At 31.8% G+C, this 24,676-nt stretch overlaps 1 protein-coding gene across 1 annotated transcript; it reads right to left on the bottom strand.

The window, feature by feature from the left end:
- Positions 1-1,998: 1,998 nt before the first annotated feature.
- LOC129985056 (uncharacterized) lies at positions 1,999-2,547 on the bottom strand. Its single transcript, XM_056094980.1, has one exon. The coding sequence runs from the start codon at positions 2,545-2,547 to the stop codon at positions 1,999-2,001; it is 549 nt and encodes a 182-aa protein (XP_055950955.1).
- Between the last annotated feature and the right edge of the window lie 22,129 nt (positions 2,548-24,676).

Below are 24,676 nucleotides of genomic sequence, written 5' to 3'. Positions count from 1 at the left end.
ACTAAGATAGTCTTGATTTTTAACTTTTAGTACATATTTTTTTATACATATTACAAGATTAAACAAAACAAAAAGCTCACATGAGTAATAATCAACTTCAAACTTATGAATTTAAATACTAATAATGACACTTTTTTGATCATCATTATTGAAATTACAAATACTTAGAGTACTTACTTTTAAATAACTGAACAACTTTGGTATCTCACTTTTTCATCACAACCATTTTTTAGTAAAATATTTTGCTTTGTAATCTAATGAGGTAGTTAAGAATATAAATATTATATTAATAACAATAAAGCAGTTAATTATTATTATCGCCTAGAACGCCTTTATAATAAACATCATAATAGGATTTTGGAATAACTTTCTTATCAATCAATTCTTGAATGTCTTTTCTTTTTCTTTTTTTTTTTTTTTTGCATCCGACAATGAAATTTTCTCAGTGTATGCTTGTGTTAAGCCAATTGAAAACAACGATTGATCTGACCCGGTTCTCCTTGCGCGGAGAACCCTCTTTCGCACACAAGCTTTCCTATAAGCTTCCTCAGTAATAGAAGAATATGTAGAAAAACTCTTCAGGGTGTTCTTTTTCAACTCTAAGAACCTTAATGTCAGGCCACTTGATTTTATTTTTCTCCTCGTCAATACTGAAATTGGTGCCCCACGATTCTTGCAATGCTTTGACGTCATAAAACTTATCATGAGTCATTTCTACGACTTTGTAAGGTTTTCCCGTCTTCTTTGCTGTACCAATCAAAGTTTTATATTGCTCTGGTATGTAGATTGGACCTGACTGCACATATCTTTTAATTTGTTTTTCAATCACACTATGAACGTTATCACCTTCATTTTGTGAATGACCGCATATTAAAAACTTGTGAGTAATATACTTAACTGTCAACTTGTTGACAGTGTAGGCATATGCAGACAACAGAAACTTATTTTTTTGTTGACCGCCACAATTGTCTGTGTAGAAAATTACGTCAATTTCTTTATTGGGATTTTGGACTACCTGCCATTTAATGTAATCAAGTATGCAGCTGCCAATTTCAACAGCTCCTCTCTTTCCTTCGGTTTCGTCCCAAAAGTAGCATACGACATCTTTTGCCCTTAAATCGCTGACAGTCAAATTGAGGCAGTTGATTCTGGATTTATAAAAGAATAGGGATATTTGTCCCTTCGGAATCTGCAATACGGCTTGTAAGTCATAAACTGCTGTGACGGTACCATCTGTCCTATTCTTGTCATTTTCTTTTTCAATTCTTGCCAAAGTTTTTTCTTGCAGATGCTGTTCATATTGTTGGCTTAACGTGCGCTTTCCTTCTTCGTCTGAGTTCTTGTGCCTTTCGCACAGATCACATTGATCTTTTTTCGGTACGAAAAAAAGAAATGTTGAATTCGGTGTTGAATATCCTGTTGAATGTGGAAGACGTGGCAACAGGTAACCCATCCCTTTCACGAAGTCGTTTATAATCTCTGTAGATATCGGTCAATGATTTGTCACTTGAAATAAATTGTCTGGTTGTTTGAGCTCTCAAGTAGTGAGATTCAATCCTTGGAATAGAATTTATAAAATCTATAACACTCTGTTTAATTTGTGGGTCAATAGTTGGATGATGGTCGTGTTTTCCTCTCAAATCGGCTTCAATAACTCCCGATTCCGTTTTCTTGGAAAGTGCTGTTTTTATCGCTTTATAGCTAAAGTCAAAAGTGGATTTGAAAAATGGCTTGCATACTCTAATTTTGGATCCATTAACCTCAAAATAAAAGGCGGTGCTAAGCGCTCTAAAATCTTGTGTGCTTGAGTATCAGGCTTTATTTGTTGCGAGTGTCGTACTACAAATTCTCTCTGTCTTTCAAGATTGCCGAGTCCCCAAAATGCATCAAAGAGCTGTTGCCTATTCATCGATCATCGATCTTATCTTTGCGTTTTAGCCGACATTTTTCTCCACAGGGCGGTCCAACTTTTCTCTTAGGCACTTGTTTCTTTGATTTCTACAAAGACTGGTAGGCTTTGCCAGAATTTCTTAGCACTTTTGCGACTTTCGATTTCCACTTCGCTGGTTTACGTATTCTCTTTCTACGCTTTTCTTCTCTCTCCTCGGTCTTTTGGGAATTATTTCCAGCAACCGTAGCATTTTGAGGGTCTACTTGCTCACTATCATCTTCGGTGTCCGACGAACTATTAGATTTCGATGAACTCGAGCTGCTACTGCTAATGCTTGACGAAGTCAACGAAGCAATAGGAGGTACGATCTTGGATGGGGTCTTACTTTTGTGAACCAATCGGAAATTAGGATCCTCATCGGAGTCGTCAATATCACTTTCATCGCTTCGGATTGGTGAAATATAATAGTTTGGTGCACCAGTCTTTTGTTGTTTAAACGTGCTCGGAATAGAGTTATCAACCATGGATAAAGCGGCATGAGTTTCTGTAGATGAGACTTCATCACTACTTGATGACATCCTCAAGTCATCTTCCAGAGTTGCATGTTGAGTAAATATGATAGGAGTGATATTGCCTGTCTCCCTTCCTAATTCCATATTTATTAAAACCGTCCACGTTTCAGTGTTTGCCTTAAATAGAAAATGTTTATTTCACTAAATTGTAGGATCCTGTGCGTCAAATAGATTTAAAAAGCCATCAATATAACATTTTCGATCTCATTAGCGATGTTGTAAAATTAGACTTGGTGGAGCCCATCTAAAGAGATCTAACTCAAAAATTGATCAGTAAAAAAGGAACAAACTATGTAATTGCTAGGATGAAAATAAAATTATATTCAGATGAAAAGACTCCAATCGCCAATAGCCAAAAAAGTAAATTTAATTTGTTTTTTAAAGAAATATAAGAGTTTCAAAAATGACTCAACGAAACAGACTCAACTACAAATTCAAAAATGTTCTAACAATACGGTAACAATTCTAAATAAAAATAAAAAATTTACTCTCCCTGCCAGCAATACTGGTTCAACTCAGAAAGTTGTATTAATTTACTCAGCGCTAACCATCAAAATGGCGAGAACTCAAAATAATACTGCTTCAAATTTTGACAACACGGGTACAACTTAAAATAACTCCAATTTGTTTACGACGGCCACGTGCGCTCCGCTTGTAATACTGATTGCAACTATACATGTCCTGTTTCGGTGGAGAGGGAGCGAGGCCTGCTAATTCAACAAAAGGGGCATATATCGCCATCTAGCGTCGAATAGTGAAGATTATTTTAAAATCTGTTTTACTAGTCAGTAGGTATTGAAATAAGAAATTTAATGGTGTGCATAACTCAAAAATTGAGATTTTTGAGTTAGCTCCCTTTAGATCTAGGTGTGCGATATGACCCTGTTATTTTATATTTACTAAAATTTTTTGATTTTCATTGCTTCCGCAGGGATTTCTAAAATGCTAATCAAGCCACTAGTGACCACCAGATGTCTAGTTTGATATTCTGTGCAGTATACTGTGTCTTCCATCTTTTGGACATTGTAATTTTTATTTATGCGCTTATGTGTGTTACTACTTTCTATATGTACTTTTGAACTTAGCAAACTAATTCTGAATTCAAGAGACTAACTATTTAATTTAAATATTCTATTTTAGTCAAATGAACTAATTATAGTATATATGAACTCTTATTTATCGCCCATATTCTGTGATGACTGTATGCCTTTCAATAAATAACGATTCTCTCCCCGGCGACCTTCAAGGTCTTAACCCTTTAAGGTAGGTAGGCAAGTCGTCGTGAGTAGACCAAGACCAGGCGTCTATTGTCACATTCTAGGTATTCAACATTCCCAATATTTTCGTAGTTTATAATTCATTCTCTCATGCCTTTATGTTGATAGCTGTAAAAATTTTCAATTTCTCAGTCATTACTTTTCCCTTTGGCATATCAACTCATTAGGAAATAGGATACCCAAATAAAGATCATAATTTTCTATGGGGGGGAAAAAAGCTGGAATACTGTCCAGTATAGGTAAACAAAATGATGCATTTTGTATTTATCTTTATTGAGTACGTATTTGGACTCTTTCCTTTTGATAGACTGGCTCCAAAATTTTATCGACATTTACAATTTTGATTAAGTTTACAAAACAAACAAAATTACTCTCGTATGCTTTTGAATTATTAAGTAAACACATCCACGAATACACAGAACGACAATCCTAGATGGATTTGATCCAAAATTAGATAAGTATTTAAAATTCTCGTTATAAAACTTGGATGTCCCAATTTCATCCACCCAGCTCGATGAGGTTTTGAGTGATCAAGTTCATAGAAAGATAGCCTCTCAAAAATTTTTGTATTATGTCCCAGGGAAGCAAAAATAAAATGTGGAGATTCATCAAAATCTCGCGATAATTTAAGATAACATTACTTTTTTCAATATTTAGTATAACAAAAATACCATGTTCTTTCAATATACATGATACAAACGATATATAATTGAAAAGCAAGAATTTCCATTTTTATCACTGGCAGTTATGTTTCTGCCATTCATTTATTCGCTGCATCATTTAACAATTAAAAAAACAAAAAAAAATCACTGACAAGACAAAAAAAAATCACTGAACTTCGGCTTTCACAATTATGCAAATTTACAGCAAATGAGTGATGACAAAAACAGAAGGAAAAAAGAATTAAGCATACAAATTTCTGCTTATTTCCAAATTTGAGTGGAACATTATTTATAAGAATCAAGCGCTTTAAACCTTTCGAATTGTGTTTCCAATTCGAAATTTCTTAATCTATTGCCCTCCATTATTTACAATAGAAAATTACCTATTTTATATTTTTCGAGTGAAACGTAAAAATCGTCCACCTAATTCAAGTTCGAAAAAAAAAGGCTTCAAATTCAGTCAGCTTATAAAAGCTTTTCCCTTTGATTCTTAATGCAATAAAATTCACTTCCATTCATTGGTATGACTGAAGGGCATCTTTCATCCTTTCTTATAGGCATTTAGAAAAAATTGTCAGTCTCATACATCCATTTTTATGCTATTTATTGCAGCTGCGATTCCAAAATGCCTACGAGTTATGCACTGCTCTTTTCATTATTCTGAGACTAGCACTTTTACACAATGGCACTTTGCTGAAGAGTGGTGCACTGAAAAATGAGCTGTTATTACGCCTCCTACTTCCTCAAATAATCTGCGTTCTCCCCTTATTGCTAAATGTAAACACCTCCTTTCAACCTTCTCCCCCGCCTCTTTTTATTTCGTCAAAAAAAAAAAAAAAAAAAAATCTTCCTCAAGCGTGAGTGAAACGTTGAGGGTTTTAGAATCCAAGAATCGCAATGCTCGTAACAGATCCGGATTCAACTCTGTAGGGGCCTTTAGAAAATGCAAATTTACAGATCTCCTTTTCCTTCTAAATATCCAAACTCTTTTTATTGGCTTTAAATATCTGTATAAACAGTCATTCATCTCTTCATCCATGAATTTACTTAACCTCCTAATGACATGAAAACCTTTATTTGGGACATGTTATTTAAATTTCCATAGTAACGAAAGACATTTCAGATATTGATATTTCAGTGATTTTTCCGTTTTAAAAGATGCACTTAATTTGCTTTATATACTAACATTCATTAATTCGATGCACATATCAGACTTACCATTATTGCGCACAAGTTTAACAAATATGGCTAAACGAAGTAAAATCTGCAACTTCAGAATTTTGTTTTTATTCAGTTACCCCCGAATAAAAAATTTTTAATTTGAAAATAATTTTAAGCAAAATATTAAAACAATTTAAAACTTTTGAACATAATTTAAATACTCTAACATATTTTGTATTAGTCAGCCAACTACAGAAAATATTGAATCTCACAAATCTGAAAATGAATATTTTTTCAGGTGGAAGAGGAGGATATTTAAGAGTGATGCTCTGTTCTAAGAATGATGCAAGATTGTCATAAATCAAATGATGGTACACATTCGATTACCCTAAAAATAATACGAAGAAAGAAAAGTATAACGTTTTCGGGCCCCTAAAGTCGTGGGATTCCATTTGATAATCTAGCTTTGATTTGTCAGCATTCCTTGCTTTTTTTTCCCTACACTTTCATCTGATATTTATTTCTACGTGACTATTGATGGGTGAATGGGATAATCTGAGTAAAGATGATGCATAATTAGGAATTTTTCAAATGAAAATGGATTATTCAAAATATTTATGAAATTTTTTGCTTTATTCTGTTTAACAAGCCAAACCGCAAAAATACTCTTGCAATTCATTGCTAGTAGAAAGCTAAGAGTTTATGGAGATTATAGATATTTTAATTAAAAACAATTAAATGTAAAAATTTAAAAGTAATAGTTAAGACATTCTTTCGCATCACATGAGTTTTTGCTCAATATAATGAGATCCACATATTTCTTAAAGAAAATGACACATTAAACTTACACAATCGGCCTTGATAAAAAAAATTCGTTAATTAAATTCATTAATAAATAACCATACTTAGCTAATGAGCTATTCTCCATTATTGTTATTGGTTAAATATAGTAGGAAATAGATTCTATTAGAAACATTAGATCACGCATTTCTGAACCTATCACAATAATCTTTTTTTTTTTAACCGGAAAAATTCCGTTCCAATAACAAATGCAAAAAATTAGAAATACAAAAAAAGACGAGATTCAATTTATCAGTTAATTTTAATAAAATATTTAAAGTTAAAACAGTTCTCTTTATTTTGATTGTAAACGAAAGGGATATAGAAAAGAAAATGTTATGAGAATTTTTAGTTTAAGTTGGGTCACGAGGAAATTAAAGAACTGTTCTACTTACCAAGAAATTGATCCCAGAATATTTCCACCATGACAGTATTAATTCTTTTACATCTAAGGCAGTTTTGAAATAAGGAACTATAGAATTCCTTTTTAGTGCTTTTTGCAAATCATTAACAAAAAAATAATGTTATACTTAATTTTTGAAAAAAGACAGCATTATAATTAGTCTAACGTGCAAAATATTGCATATGATTAACTTTGTATGATGAGTTTTCAATTAAGTACTTGAAATCAGATAAATGATAGTTGGTTCCCGATTGCAAAACTACCGTCTACATTCATGAATGAAACATTATACAGTAGACTCTTCTACAACGAAATTAGAAGGTTCGCTTTGTGTGAATACTCATTATAGGGAATCTCGCTGTTCGGCAAATTCATTTACAAAAGAGTACCTAGTTGATGATTTAGTTATAAAATGTCTGTATAACGTGTAGTCCTCAATACGCGGTTTATTAATCTCGTTGTAGGAGAATCTACTGTAGAGTATTGACAAAAATCTTGTAATCACAATTCAGATGTTTATAAATTGAAATTACATTCGAAATATATATATGCAGACGATGAATTTTTAAACACAATTACCGAACTGTACATGTACAATGCTGAGAGGTTCCATCCCTTTGATCAGCGTCTCGATTCGATTTCTGGCTCCGCCCCGTCATTATCGCTTTTCGAGCGTTTTGAGGGATTCACCCAACACGACATTCCTTGTGACGAGGAACGAATCCTACAGTGTTCGGCAACCCATAGTTTCTGTTCGTGCATCCCCGCTTATCAAATGAAATGCGATGAATGTTTATTGCGTACAAATGGATTGTATTTGAACGATATATTTCGATGGTAACGGTCAGTGGCGTAGAGAGAAGGGGAAGATTACTGCTCCGGATGTCATCTGTCTTGTGCATTTGTCCAAAAAAGTGTCATGAAGACCATCGGATTAAGGACGATGAAATAACAATAAATCTCTATAATAACATGAAGGTTATTTGAGATACCGAAACTTACTCAAGAAAATTTCGGTATTTTAAAATTCCTAATACTGTTGCTTAACTGCATATTTAAATACTAAGTCTTTAGTAATTCGAAATACATTTCAGACACATCACTGAAAGAAGAGATTAACATCGCGATCTATTTGGGATTTCCTGGTTTGAATTTATTGGCACAAGAGTCATTTTTCGGCTACATTACTTCAGACTATCATACTTCTGCTTAGGAAAACCTATTTGAGATGGATTTCGCAATTCTGGATGATGAGCTAAGGAGAAAATGCAATCTGTGCCAGTCCCATCATTATACCGAACTACTTACCGGAAAGTTATGAGATGTAGCTTTTTATGCACGGAGAATTTGAGTCGCCACTGACTATAAACATGTTTACTTTACCATTCCGAAACCACTTGCGTCAGAGACCTGAATATGCTTCAAACCTTATTCATTAAAGACGTTCATAAGCTAAATGGCATCGATCACCGAGCTTTGTTGTACAGTACTACTTTTTCCATTCTTTATTAATGATTTTATAAACTAGGTACATATAATGCAGAAGGTCGAACTATGCATGAACAATTCATTAGTCTATTTAATTCATATGATAGTCATTTTGCCTCTTAAATCCTTCTACATTATTCGTAAAATGCTCATGAAATGAGTTACGGCAGTTGTCATTAAGCTGGGGCATATTTTTCCATGTTCGTTAATGATTCCTCATTCCTGGTAGACTGTGCGGATCATTCAGCTCACTACATTAAATGGGTTAAAGCAAACATGACGAGTGGAGGGGCTAAAAGATAAGTGACCTCTTATGAAAGAAGACGCTACGCCACTGACAACAACACAAACCTATTTCTCAATTAGGTATCGGACAATTATGTCTAGTTTTAGTGCTTGATAAATTATTAAAAAAATAAATTAACGGAGGATAACTCTGATATTCACAGGTTTAGCGATGTTTTCAAATAGACGACAAACTCAATTGGAACGCACACCTTCAATATCAAGCAACAAGAGCAGCTATCCTCCACCAAAATCTCTTAAAAATAGCAGGGAAATCCTGGGGAATTAAGCAGGCACAAAGAAAAACCCTCTACTCAACTGTAATAGAAAGAGTACTCGCACACGGCGCAGCCATCTGGTGCCAAAATCCCACCGAGAGGATGAAACGGAAACTTGCAGCCATCCAACGACCGTTTCTACTAGCCATATCGGGAGCCTATAGAACTACCTTAACAGCAGCCCTACAAATAATTTTGGGAATCCCCCCTCTCCACCTCCAACTACAAAGAGAGGCAAAGGACATCTCGTTATATAGGCTCAAAAACCCGACCAACAACTGCGACCTTCAAATTAGCCAACTAGAAACAGACTAAGATTTCAGGCTGGACTTCTCATCCCTCGGTACACCTAGAAGATCACCAGATTTCACTTGACGACGGAGGCTTGAGATCGGGCCCGAATGGAATTTCACAGATGGATCGAAGACGGACAAGGGAGTAGGAGCAGCGTACTGTGTCTTCAAGAATGGAGTAACTACAACAACTTGGGCAACAAAACTGGCCCACCACAATACAGTCTTTCAAGCTGAGATCCTGGCCCTATACAAGGCCGCAGAATTCCTGAAGTCCACATCAGCAACATCTACCATCTACGTCGACAATAGGGCCACCATCTTAGCAGCAAAAAATCCAAAATCCAATAACAAATGTGCCAGGAAAATCTTTGCAATACTCTCTACAAATGCAAACAAAGATATCCTGGATTAAAGCCCACGCCGGATATGCAGGTAATGAGAAAGCGGATAGACTTGCCAAACAAGCTGCTGATTCAGACAGCCCTATCCAGCCCGAACCATACCCAATTTCATTCATAAAGTCCAGTCTAAGGCGAACCATGTTGGAAAAGTGGCAAACGGAATGGGACAATGGCGAAACTGGAAGACTCATCTACCAGCTTCTTCCAAAAGCCACTCAACAACTTAGCCCTGGAGAAGGGAAGAAATTCTCTTCTTCACAGGCCATGGCCCATTTCCCACCTACTTAAAAAGGTTCAATTTATCAGACGAACCTTACTGCACCTGCGGCGAAGTGGGGTCACCACTCCACTACGCAACAGAATGCATTTTAACTACATCTTATCACCTAACGAAACCATCTGCTAACCTTCAACAGGCCTGGTTCTCCAGGGTAGCAGATAACTCTCTCAGCAGGGCCAAGATCAGAAAAATGGTTCAATTCCTGCATGAAGAGTCACAGCTGTTCAGATACTGACCACCACTCCTATAACATCGGAAAACCCATCTCACCACCTGCACGACAAGACTTCCACCCAGGCCCGGAAACTCCAACCACCAACGCAGCGCATCCTCAAGCTCAGACAACTCCATTCAGTCCTGCATAGCCCATGACATCCCTGCCCCAACCCAACCTAAAACCAACCATTCCTGCTCTAACCCAGCCAAGTCAGCTCCTCACCAGTCTAACCGAATTCAGCTCGCCTACTCCAATGCAACCCACTGCGGCCTAAAAATCTTTAACCCAGCCAACTACAACTCAGCCAACATCAGCTCCACATCATCAGCCCAATCACCATTACCTCCACATCATTAGCTTAGCCATCTGCAACTCTCACTCTCCATGTTCACCCAACTGTTTAAATAATCGTTAAGATTATAGCCTCAGGGGCATGGAGAGGTGTTAAGGTGTTAAGGTTTAGCGATGTTAGGAATTCCGCATCAATCGTGATCGTTTTGACGAGACGCTAAAGTAATATTTTCATGCATTTGCTAAATTGTTGCGGATAATTCCGCTTGAGCTTTGGTCATGCATTGAAAATTTACAGCCACGCCAGTCATAATAATACAAGATATCATTAAATAAAATATAAAATTTACTAGAAGATGTAAATACGATTTCAGCAAAGAAATTCCTTTTTAGAATACCAGACATATGTTTATTACTTCTTATAGTTGAAAATTTCCGATGATTACCGAATTTCGTTCGATTCACAAATTCCGACTCATTTGAAACGAAGAATTCGAAAAGGAGCCAATGGGTACTTTGATTTGGTTTAGTTACATTAACGTCCCGTTTTATAGCAACACTAGAGCTATTAGGGGACGGACCTCGTAATTTTGAATCGAGGTGAGATGATGAGGTTTACACCTTACCTGGCACCCCACATCTCCAAATTTCCACACCAAAACCACATTAGCGGGAGTACTATTGTCCCCCGACGGATTTAACGTGCACCCGACTCACCTACACGACTGTACTTTGGTGTAATCGGGTCTCGAACTTGCAATCCGGTCCCGAAAACAAGATCTTACCGCCAGGCCGTCGAGGCCTATGGATAATTTGAATATGGCGAAACATCATTCATAAATATTTAATCTGATTTTAGACCAAGCTTCTTTTTAACTGACCTGAAGTGCAAAGCTAAAGTATAAATCAGATTTAACTTTTTATTTTAAGATTTTGCTAGCGTGTATTAATTTTTTTAAATCAGTACTTCTTACAAAAATAAACAGGCAAAAGTATTCCTAGTACTAAATTAATAAAAAACGAATTAAAGACCTTATTTAATTGCTGTTCCACAGAACTATTGTTTGCGTTTCTTAGTGTAATCAGATATTGGCAGGTCAAATATTCAACAAGTTGAAAATTGAATTAATGTTACAGAATTAGGAAGCAGTTTTTTTGTATCAATATAATAAATTTATATCCATAAATCATTTTATGTAAACTTTCTAAATCAATAAACAGAAAAAATGAATTCAACTTTTTCTTTACAGCCTATTATTGAGAGATTGTTCTTAGCGTATGGGATAGTGCATGACTAAACGGTCAGAAATTCATGCTTCGTTAATTGCGAATGGAATGAGAAGTTGAAGTCTATAAAGCAATTACCCGTTAGATTGTTTCATTACCTTTTACTATTGTACATCGTGAAGTATGACGAAGGAAACCGAAAATATATATAATATTAAGATTAATATTAAAGGTGAAAAAGTCTTTCTTTTTCTATTAAAAATTTAAGCTTTAAAAGGATATTCGAAATTATCTCCAGATTACTTTTGAGATCAGAAGGATAAGATAAAGTTATTTCTAAAAAAGATTCATGTATGGAATCTCTGAATAACGACTGATATTAAAAACATCTCCTTACTGAAATAATCATGGTGCCAACTATCACAGTGTCAGTTACATTAACATGCAATACAAAATTATTTTGATTTATGTTTAGCATTCTGCGTTGGTTTTTACCACAGAGATTTTAAATTGTTTCTTAGTATACGACTAATATCTACCAAAAAAATTTAAACTGTAAATGTCATACGTATTTTTATAGGGAAATAAAATTAGGCAGATTTCTTAAATCTGAAAATTATTCCTCATTTGAGAGTGTTGGTTAAATTTCCAACGAAGCTTAAAATTTCAAGAATAAATTATTCCGTTATCGATATTCAAAATAAATTGAAAATAGAATAATTGTTTTTCGCATTTATTACAATTTAATCTCTCAAAATCAAATCAATACAATATTTATATACAAATAATAAAGTATGTAAGCACTCAGTAATTAGATTTTCTAAAAAGCTTCAAATGAAACTAAACACAAGCTGACAATTATATTTTGGAAACAGTATTAACAGAAAAATTATTTAATTCATGCGCGTCGGATTCAGTTACAAAAAAAAATTTAATATTAAACCTCAGATTAATTAAAAACCAAATTTTAAGAGTGGTAAAATATCTTAATGGATTCGACTGACTAGGAAACAAATCAAGTGCACCTGAAGCTAGTTATTTTTCCCTCGAAGCATGTTAAATGTATAACCCTGTCAAAAAATTTTAATTACTACACTAAAGTGAGAGCGAAATATTGAGAGAAGGAAAAATATATTATTTCTGTAGAAATGAAATTTTTATTTTCCTTAACCATTCAGAAAATCATAAATCTCTTTAATTTTCAGTCATTTTGTCTCAAACCCGATGTTTAGAATTATTTCTTCGAGATCATTCTAATTAAATTACACATTATATGGAGCGGTTTTCCACTACCTAGATATAGAGGCGTTTCCTTTATTTTAAATTACTGTAAAAGCATGGGAAAATATTCATTACGGAAAGCATTAATAAGCGGACAAAAATTTTTAAAAATTACAAAAAAAAAAAATCCGAGTTTTGATAGAAGATACTACCACTTAAGCACTGCACTATAAAATAAATGTCCTTATTGGAATTCTACACATGAGAGATATGTGGCAGCTGAATAATTGAAAAACTCATCTGATCTCTTAAATGGAATATCACATTCAGAGCTAACGTAAACTACTAAACACAAAAAGTCTCCAAACAAAATTTTTGTAAACAGGAATTTCGAATAATATCAAGATGAAAAAATAGTGGCAACGTCTAAGCTGATCAAGAAAACGAGGAAAAAATTGATGACATTGAACATGAACTCGAAAGCAGTTGTTAATGAAATACAAGAACCATTACCTGTTCTACCATTGTGAATCAAAAAGAAGTATTCACACAAATATTGAATCTAATTATAAACGCATCCACTCCTAAACAATACAGAACAGCCTTTGAGAAATAGAATTTCTTTCCGCACCTGGGAATAAAAATTTAACTATTAGTAATGATGCGTAAACTTCCGATTGTTTAAATTCATAACCTGACAAAGTGACTTTATTAGGCAGAAAATATTAGATAGGATATAACTAACTCAAGAGAAAGTATTTGAATAACTAAAAGTTATCCGAGTCATAAGATCAGAAATGTTTCTGGAAAGCATTCGCCATACCATTTTCAAAGGAAATTCCAATTTTGAGTTAGCAAGTCACACTTGAAAAAAAATTCTTCAATTTGATTTAAATGCTCTTAAAAATAAATGATTTTTCTATATTGTGTTAAGTGACAATTATCTATCTATCTGAATTATAGTTAGTTGAAAAAAGAATGAAAAACAATTTCTTGTCATTCATAAGACTCTAGACAAATGCAGGACTTCAAACATGTAAACATTGAACATGGAGACGTGAATTAAGAATCTTTCGCTCACATACATTCAATGGCTTATTTATTTTCAAAAATTATAGAAAAACAACAGCTTTCTCAAAAAGGCACAAACAGAAATAGTAGTTGAATCTTTACTTTTGTAGCGCTGGTAACCTAAAATAACACTTAAGCACTCAGAAATAACCTTCGGTTATCTTCTTTCTCAAGTCGATTAATTCATCCAAATATCCGAATTGCTTTTGTTTCGTCTTCCAAAATAAACTGGCATTTCTTTGCATTTCTCTATAGATGAAATACTAAACTAAACCATGAACATAAGTTCAAATGTTTTTAGTTCAGATCTTCAGATTTTAATAAGAATTCAAAATGGAAAAAAATTGAATATCATTTAAAGCTCGTGGAAACTATTTTTGTTATTCTTTTTAAAATATTTAGAAAATACGATACTTTGCATAGCTCTTGCCAAGTAGTAGAATTTCGTAAGTGAAATTTTATTTTAAATATAAAGAGAAGTTCAAATTTAATCACGAGGTCGTTTCATATTTTGTAAAGTCAGTCTTTTTTGTGGCTTTTAACGCCATTTTATTTTCCAAAAATATGCAAACTTTAATTTTGAATGAAGGAGAATGAGTTATTTGAGGAAAATTTCCTTGGAATTAATGAAGAAAAGCCGAGGAAAACAAAAAAATTCCGGTAAATATCTTTACTAATTTTGGGTGCAATTCGTAACTTCTGGGTGCAATTCGTACTTCGATCAAATATTCTCACAGAAACAAAAATTTATGGATTATAGTTGTTAAAAAAAAATTTCAATAAGCAAAATATTTTTTATCTTGCTAGATATGATGCAATTTTTTTTAATATCCATAACTTTCACAGCACTGCTTAGTTCTGCATTTCTATATAGCATGAGCTTACCTCTCAATTTTGAATAAATAAACAATAAGATAATAGAAATTAGATTGTGAATCCGATATACCCAAGTCTTTCTTTGAGGTGTTTTAATTAAGAAATCATTCATTTTTTACATAAAAAGCATTAAAATAAATTTTCTGAATTATTTCTCCTGCGTTTCTTACTCGTTTTTACTCAATAGCAGAACTGGGATTGAACAAAAAAAATTTAAAATCATAATGTTCGTGTAGAAAAATGTATATATTTGCAAGAATAATTTTATTTATACAATAACATCTTTAAAAAATAGTTATCATTGGTCAACTTCCCTTCACTATTTTCGAATTGTTTGGCAGAAAAGATACCAGCAGCCTAACATACGCGGTGCAGTGCATTTCAAAAATTATTTCAAATCATATGATGGGGAGAAAGTCCTCATATTGTTAGCATGCAAAGTAGATAGAAGTTAGGACAGCAAAATAAAGTTCTTCGAAAAACTTTTACCTATATGAAGAGAAGCTAACTGCTCCAATCCCCCGTGCTTTCTCTATTATTGATAGAGTTAAAAATTATGAGCAAAAAATAAATTTATACGTTAAAACACTTCAATATATGAATTGTGGAACCGCAATACACCGAAGCATTCGGATTCACGCATTTTAAGTTCAAAAGCTACATTCACCATTTTATTGTTTTTGCTCTATTCAAATTTCATGCAAGAGAGAATATAGGTTACCACTAAAATAAAGTAATAAATATAAAATGTTCCATTACAAATTTTATACTAACGACTCTGTAAAATTTTTAAACACTATTTTGCATGGAAATTTCTGTAAATTTTCAATGATTTAATAACTGAAATTCCATTTCTGAAATTCATGAGATGAAAATGTTTTTAGAACAAGAAACCAACTTGTAGTTTTTAAGTATATTGTAATCTAAAAAAATTAACTTTTTTTCGTTAAGTTCATAAAAAGCAGCAACAGGGAAAAAAAACTTAAAAATATATATGAATTACTTTGTTGAATTTACGTACTATTAATGTTGAATATTAAGCACTCTTAATCTGTAGAAAGGATAGTATGAAATAGTTTGGAATTTTCTAAGAATTTTTTTAAGATGAAAAGAATATTAAAAACAACCTTATTTTGAAATGCGTCATTTTCTTTAAAAAATTTCAGCACAATTATATTCAATCACGTGTTTATTTAGGCTAATATTTAACGTTTCGCTCTGAAATAATTCAAAAATATATCTTCGTTGTATTTACTCAATTTTCCCCCTCTTATGTCCAACTTCGATACTACAAGTTTAGCGCAATGACATGTTTTAAAGTATCTGCCTATTCTAATTTAAGCATTTCATATTATAAATGGAGTCGCAAATGGTCTAAGCAACTAAAAGAGCAGCAATTTCTCTTTGAAATGGAAGAAAGAGAATGAAATTTCTCTCGCTAATGAAAAAATTTTTTTGTTGTTAATTTAAATTTGTGAGCACCATTTAAGAGCGAAACTATTTAGTTCCGGCAACGAAGTCGAATAAAAAAAGCGAATCGTCTGCCAATGAATAATTAAATCATCAACTGCAATTCAGTTGTGATACAGTTAAAAAAATAAAAGAAACTATTCCAAACAATAAAGATTTTCGATTAAATATTTTTATTGCGAGTCATCAAGAAAATTGTTTGAATCAGAACAATTTTTTTTTATTTATTTTGGCACTGTTATTATTTTGCAAAAGACTTGTATGCGATCAGAATACAAAAACAAATTTAACTGGCTTCAGCTTTTATGCCATAAAACATCGTCAGGTATATAACATAATGCACAGTAAATAGAGGATTAAATGATCAGTTGAATATCCAAATTCTGAAATGATTCCATGGACTAATCAGGAAAATACTAAAATAAAATTTTCAATTTCGCATATCTTGGCAACTTAATATAACCATGTACCAGATTAGTATGGAAGTCAAAGCTTTAGTCATCTAAGATGCAAACTTTCAACTATTCAGATTAGGTAAAAACCACCTTTTGACAGTAAAAGTACAAAAATTCATGTCACTTATCCGTTTGTGTATTTAACTACAGGAAGGTAATTATTAAAAAAACTTTTTTAAACCTTTGAGAGAATCCATTCACATTTGTTTGTTTTTTAATTCTTAATAATCTTCAAAAATTAAAGTCAACTGTTGGTCTAATTCACAGCGCGATAGAAATTGATTAAAATAGAACAAGAAGTAATCTCAAATGCTAAGATGGGACTAATTATAAGTATTATTTTATCATTCAAATCTATTACAGCAAAATAATATTTCGAAGGAAAATTTTGTAAAATTGTCACTAATAATTTCGCAACTTGAATTTAAGACAAAGTTAGTTGCATTAACGATTGACGGTAGTCTCAAGCAACTGTCACACGGATCACATTTTTGCAGTGAACTAAACTGAAAAATTCCTGCGATATTTAAAACAATATATTAAATATTTGACGTTCGCAGGTGTTTAAATTTTATTAGAAAATAGATTTATCCAAATTTTAAAGAATCCTGAATATTATTATCTTTGTGAGATTTTTTCTACAATTATGATCGATAAACTTCTTAAAATTGACGATTATAGCTAGCTGGTTTTAAGTCGCCGTTCAGATAAAACATATTGTTTACCAATGGAATCTAAAACCCTCCACTAGGATGAATTTAATTCAACAAAATACAGGTGAAAAGAAAGATAAAAGGAGGAGGATATTTAACAATAAAGTAAATTCTGGAAATGCGCATACCCTTCCGCGTCTAACCCCTCAGTGAGGTAGAATCGTCGAAAAAGGGTCGTCTCAGAATACTGAAACGAACAGTAATACAATCCAGCCTTATCTTTGTCAAATAGGATTGAAAAGAATAGTTTATTATTACTTACAGCACATTATCAAACACAAATAATAGATTCGTGTCACATATATAATAATTTAATAAATACTGTTCATTTACAGAAAATCCAGTTTGCTCAAAAAGTCCTGAAAACTGAATGTCATATTGACAATAAAATTTCGTAAAAAAACTTCCTAACATTCCAAAATAGACATTTTTAGAATTGTGAAACATTAAAAAGTTAAATTATCTCGTTTAATAAAATTTAGCGCATCAGTAATTTCAGTTTTTAATTATTGTAAAAGTATTACTAATAAAAATTTTTTAAAGAAAGTGAACACACCGTATCATGTGCAAAAAAATAACGCTATATAACAAGGCATTAAAAATTTGCAGTAAAGGCAATTTTTTTCTGAATCACTGTTTAGACAATTTAAATTGTAAAAATCGCATTGATTGTTGAAAACTGAAATTGATTTTTGTTTCAAACAATTAATAGATTGATTGCCTTAATGCAAGAAAATCTAAGGATAAATACTTGTATATTTGCACCATTTCTTTAAACAAAGAATCATCATTTCAACTAGCAATTAAAAAAAATTAGATGACAACTTTAGTAGGAAAAACATTGTAACTCGGGTTTACATACATTAGATCATGTTGAGATATACAGTCTTCCGATTCGAAGACGTATAGTAATTATAAAGACTGATTCATTATTTTCACATCCTTTTCCGCAAAATTTTCGTGGCAGTCAATGTGCTACAAGTGTCATGAACTTAAAATTGTAAAAGAAAAAAGAAAAAAAAAAAAAGAAAAAGAATATATAGTATATTTTATAAACCAAGCACAAAATTTATGAAACATAAAAAAGGAAATATCGAAACACACAGATTACAAGTATAAGCATTTTAAAGAAGGGGGAATAGATTTTTTTTCTTTTGCATTTTTTTTTTTTTTTTGCAATTTTTTCTTTTCTTTTTTTTGAATTGTTTTCTTTTTTTGCATTTTTTTCTTTTTGCAATTTTTTTTTTGAATTTTTTTTTTTTGCATTTTTTTTTTTTTTTTTTGCAATTTTTTCTTTTTTTCTGCGATTCTTTTTGTTTGCAATTTTTTTGTTTCCCCCTTAAACATTATAAATGCAAGTTACAAATGCACAATAAAAGCTCAGAAATTATTACATTTACATTAGATTCTTCCACAAGTAAAGTAATAAAGTTTAACCCCATATTGCACAATTTATTTTTTCAATCACAACTGTAAACCAATGTAAATGAATAGTAAGAATACACTGCAAATATTAACTTATCAGCTTAGTTAAAATTATTTTTTTCAACCAAAACGAACTCAAATTCTTATATATAAAGAAATCTTAGTTTTATTTATAAGATTCCTTACACCTAAATTAAAATTTAACAAATTTTTAAAATCACAATAAAAATTTAAATGAAAGAAAAATTTTATATAATTTAAATAATTATGCAATATAGGGTTAATATATAAATTTCAATATTAAATATTGTATTCATCTGAACACAAATCATTACCATTTACAATAAAATGGGAAATAATGTGGTCAGATTTCTAGGAATAATGGTTTTAATTTAGTTCAGCTGTCCTGCATGGTTTTAATTTTCAGTGCAACTTTTGATTGAAATATTTTTATAGATTTCTAAACGTATTCCTGACTTGCAGGAAATACATAATGAAAAACAATGAAATTCAGGAAAAAAATTTCCTGAAATTTCCAGATATGTAACTTTTTAATTTTAATTAGAAGCCTATGAAAATAAATGTTAATAGAATTATTAAATTTCAATATAATTCGAATAGAATAAACTTCGATATTATCAATTTAAAATATTTCCTGATTTATTAAAAGAAAATATTTTAAATGCAAAATTATAAACAAGCCTAAAATTCTGACCTGCTCCATGCAGTCCGTTTGTACTGGCAACATTAAAAGATGCTCATGACACTTGCACATGATTGAAATCGATGTTGATTTGAGACTGAGACTCCAAAAGCAAAGATTCTTAATTTCCTGCATTTCCCCTAAATGATTAATTTTGGAACGAATTAAAGTTCAAAAGTATAATCGGCTGGAATAGGTTTTATAGATTATGAGTCGAGTCGATATATATATTAAAAAGTCTTGGTTAACTTTGTGAACAGTTAAAAAAAATTGATTTAATACTACATACTAGATTTTTTTTAATGATTACTAACAAAATATATCAAAAACTTATAAGAAATGATAAAATTACTTTTTTTTTTCAATTTCAGGAAAACGTCTGCTGAAATTTTTATTATATAAAACAGATGAATTCTTTTCAAATTAAAGAGACATTGGAGTTATTTGTTGCACCTGCGCAATACAACTGCATTTTTCAAGTAATAGTTTTATCTCCCAAATTAAGAATATTTTTAAACACATTCTTTCAATTTCATACTAAATCTATTCTGAAAATAATTTTATAATGAGTTTAGAGCAAATTTTTATTTTATAAAAATCATTATTACACTTAGTATTTATCCGAAATTGCAGCATCATAAATATCATAAATATACATGGTCAACAAGTATAAATATTATGAATATACGATACGGTCATTATCACACATAAATCAGCAATATTTTATACAAGCAGAGCAAAATTATTCGAAGAAGCAATGTCAAACATTAATTAGTTTACAGAAAACATCTTTTGAAGTCTACAATATTAGGTTGAACACTGCCGCATTCAACTAAAAAAATTACTTTACAAGACTGCTATTGTGCCAAGTCCACTCCACAAGCATGGAAAAGTGCAATTAATTTGTCCGTAATGATGGAACATTTATTTTTTGAAGACATTGAAAAATAGCCTTTTCATCGGATGTATAAATAAATTTTCGATGCAAAGATTTCGTTTTGATAATGCAATTTTAAACATTCAGAATCGCTTCACTTCACAAGCGTCCAGTGGTCGATACATTGCATTGGACCAATGAATAGCAGAAAGCTATGGTATTAACAATTGGTTATCACCAAATTGTCCGCCTTTCTTTCAAGAATAGTTTTTCTCCCCGTTTTCACTTAAATGATTCTAATTTACAGGTAATTTCATGAACTAGTTGAGAAGTTCGAACTTGTACCTTTAAAACCGATAATCTGCTGCTGAAAGAAGGCCGATTTATTTCTACACACAAGTAGAAATAGATTATGGGTGAAGTTGGTGAAATGAAGTTGACACGAGAGGATGGATTTTGGAGTTCACCGATGAATTAAGAGAAAATTTAACTCTGAAGAATCAGTCTTGAGCCTGGAAACTTATCTGCAGTAGATTTTGTTCATGCAGCAGTTTCTTTCCCTTCCATTGAAATGTTTTTCTGTTGTTTTTTTTTGAAATTTTTGCATTCATATGAAGAGTTTCTTTTTTAATTTCCGCATCTATGCAAGAGGGTTTTTTTTTTTTTTCAATTGCTGACAAGGATTTTTTAGTTTCTTCTTCGAATATTTTTTTTTTTTTTTAGTTTCTTCTTACAAGATTTTTTTTTTCTTTTTGCAAGTTTTTACACTTGCAGCAGTTCATCGAAGGCAAGAGGGTTTTTTTTTTTTTACACTTGCAGCAGTTCATCGAAGGCAAGAGGGTTTTTTTACACTTGCAGCAGTTCATCGAAGGCAAGAGGGTTTTTTTTGTTTTTGTTTTTACACTTGCAGCAGTTCATCGAAGGCAAGAGGGTTTTTTTTGTTTTTGTTTTTACACTTGCAGCAGTTCATCGAAGGCAAGAGGGTTTTTCTTTTTTTTTTTACACTTGCAGCAGTTCATCGAAGGCAAGAGGGTTTTTTTTTTTTTTTTTTTTTTTACACTTGCAGCAGTTCATCGAAGGCAAGAGGTTTTTTTTTTTTTTTTTACACTTGCAGCAGTTCATCGAAGGCAAGAGGGTTTTTTTTTTTACACTTGCAGCAGTTCATCGAAGGCAAGAGCGGTTTTTTTTTTTTTTTTTTTTTTTACACTTGCAGCAGTTCATCGAAGGCAAGAGCGGTTCTTTTTTTTTTTTTTTTTTTTTTTTTTTTTTTTTACACTTGCAGCAGTTTATCGAAGGCAAGAGGGTTTTTTTCCCCCTTTCTTGCAACAGTTCATCGAAAGCAATAATTCTTTTTTTTACACTTGCAGCAATTTATCGAAAGCAAGAATTTTTTTTTTTTTTTAAACTTGCAGCAATTTATCGAAAGCAAGAATTTTTTTTTTTTTTTTTTACACTTGCAGCAATTTATCGAAAGCAAGAATTTTTTTTTTTTTTACACTTGCAGCAATTCATCGAAAGCAAGAATTTTTTTTTTTTTTTACACTTGCAGCAATTCATCGAAAGCAAGATTTTTTTTTTTTACACTTGCAGCAGTTTATCAAAGGCAAGAGGGGGAGTTTTTTCCCACTTGCAGCAGTTCAAAGGCAAGAGGGTTTTTTTTTTTTCCCTTGCAACAGCATCATCACTTGATCACGCCATATTCGATATTCAGTTTATAATGGCTGGGCATTCCGTTAACCTATAAAGTCTTCATATATCTGATATAAGTATGAAAGTCTTGGAAGTCACTAACCTCCTCACATAACGCATTATAAGTTGAGGAGACAGGAAAGACAGGAAAGTAAAGAAAGTATTTGTGGCACTAAATAACATTCGACATCGTAAATGTTTTTTTCTCCCAATTCCTCCTCTTCTTTGGTGCATATTCGTTCATTGCTCACTTGTTGAGAAGCTGGAAATTTCGAGACTTTATGCTCATGCGCATCACTTCCATATTTGTATCAATTCACAATACAAGAGGCGTAAGTTCAGTTTATGTCCTAGTCAACTGGTAACCATGACAAATTCATTTCCATTACCGAAGATGAATAACTGGGAAGGCACACTGATGCAGTCAAAGCAGGGCTTTACAATAATGGGAGTTCTTTTCTGATAATCGCTCTACTAGTACTTGCAAATATCAACGCTTTAGTTTCATATATGTACACAACTGCAGAACAGAAACTGATTTGTACATTTAATTGAACATTCGAAATATACAGAAATAACTTTGATGCTGCAATTTTCAAAGAGAAAAACAAAGTACCATCCTTATTTCACATGTATTAAACTTTAAAATTCGGAATCTGAATTATTAGAAATGCTATTTTTAATTTTAAAAGTTATTTATCGACAAACATCTTCTATAAAAAAAAATAGGATTTCCAAAAAAAAAAAAAAAAAAAAAAAAAAAATCTTTTTTGGGTGGGGGATAATCGTATTTGATGAATATCCTTTCTATCTTATTTGTATAACTGTGATATGAGCGATAGTTTGAATGCACCAAAAGAAAATGTTCGAACATTTTCCGCCCATCCAGAAACAAATGGAAATAAGTTTAACACAGCATGAAGTTTAATTTTACTTATTACCTCAGTTTACACTGAACAGATTTTTGAACAGAAAAGCTGGCAAGATCTGAATACAATGTTTGCAAGTATAACAGTTTTAAAAAAATTAAATGGGATAAGATTCTAAATGAAACCATATGTCAAGCTTTTCTGCGAAGTAATTATATGATATAAATAGACAATACATCAAAATATTCCAGCAGTTTCGACTCACTTTTGTTTTTATAAAGTTGATTTTACAGATTTTTTTTTTTTTTAAATCTTGAATACAGTTTTTATTTCAAGACAATGTTTTGGAAACTTCACAGAAATGCTTAACGCACTGGTGCAAAAAACAACTAAAATGCAAATTTTCTTTACAAATAATATTTTTGGAGTCTCAGCCTTACGAGGAAAAATAATTGCATATAATAATATAATCAGTTATATAATTAATACATATAACATACTCTAATTTAACGAACATAAAATATTGCAGAAACTATAAACGTAAAGTTTCGCAGATAACATACAAATATAATTTATATCATTCATCAATACAAGCAATTTGATAATAATTTTCCACTTTTAAATTTACTGTAAATTTGCATTTCTAGAAGTCAGATCATAAATAATTGTGGAATATACATAGGCATTATACATTGAAGTGGTGCAATATACATTTAATAGTGCAAGATTCATTAAGTAGAAAATAGTTTTAAATGAAAAATATTAGATACAAGAAAACATTTAATGAAAAAAATTAAAAAATTAGATCAGAAATTCCTTTAGCATTTTTACAACCAATTATTAATTTTAAATAATATCTAAAATCACTTTTTAAAGTTCTTAAAAGTAAACTTTCGTAGTTATTACTACTTCATGAGCAAACTGGCATTCATTTCATTAGACAAATGTCTTCATTTCAATTTTTAAAATCCATCTTATTTATAATTATCATAAACCGAGTCATAATTAATAATAGAATAATAAATAGCAATCAATAACTTGTTTAATGTGCTGTAAGCATATTTACTAAAATTCATGAAATCATAACATACCATACCTGCTAATACTTTTAAATTGAAATAATGCCGTAAACAAATAAACATTTGTTCGCAATTTATGTTTCATACTTGAGTTTATATATTCCTTTGTTTAGCATTAAATACTGAAGTTCACTGCAAAAATGTTACAAAACCGATGAACATTCTAAAAATTGTATAAATTGTTGGAAGTTAGGCCAAATTTTGTAATGATCACAAATTAAAATACAAAAATAAATAGAAGTACAAAAAAATTGCTCAAGGTTATCATTAGTTCACTTGATAGTGGTAAGTGAAACAACTGATTCTCCGACCGGCCACGAAGGCACACGGATTTAAACCATAAGGCTGAATAACGGATCGCCGCAACAGCAACACTGGCGGGAACTGTGGTCGAGTCCAAAGGGCCATCACCGGCCACGGTACAACCCTCCCCGAAGGAAGTATGTCCCGTCATCGATGGGAGAAGTCAGATCCCCCACCTATTTGTGTACCCTCCAGGGTAGCGAGATCCAACCACCATGCATGAAGCCTCTTATCCTCATTCCGAGGTGCCCCCCCCCGAGGGACTTGGTAATAGTAAGATTTCCCAAAATTTCGAACTGTTCTGAAACTATATACGAATACACGAGGTAATTTCATGGAAATGAATGTAAATAATT

Source organism: Argiope bruennichi, chromosome 9 (assembly GCF_947563725.1).
Source record: "Argiope bruennichi chromosome 9, qqArgBrue1.1, whole genome shotgun sequence".
NCBI classification, from domain to species: Eukaryota; Metazoa; Arthropoda; class Arachnida; order Araneae; family Araneidae; genus Argiope; species Argiope bruennichi.
This window is presented reverse-complemented; position numbering and strand designations above follow the sequence as displayed.

What these genes read in the sequence shown, in the direction of transcription:
- LOC129985056 (XM_056094980.1), bottom strand. Translation starts at nt 2,547, where the DNA reads ATGGAATTAGGAAGGGAGACAGGCAATATCACTCCTATCATATTTACT.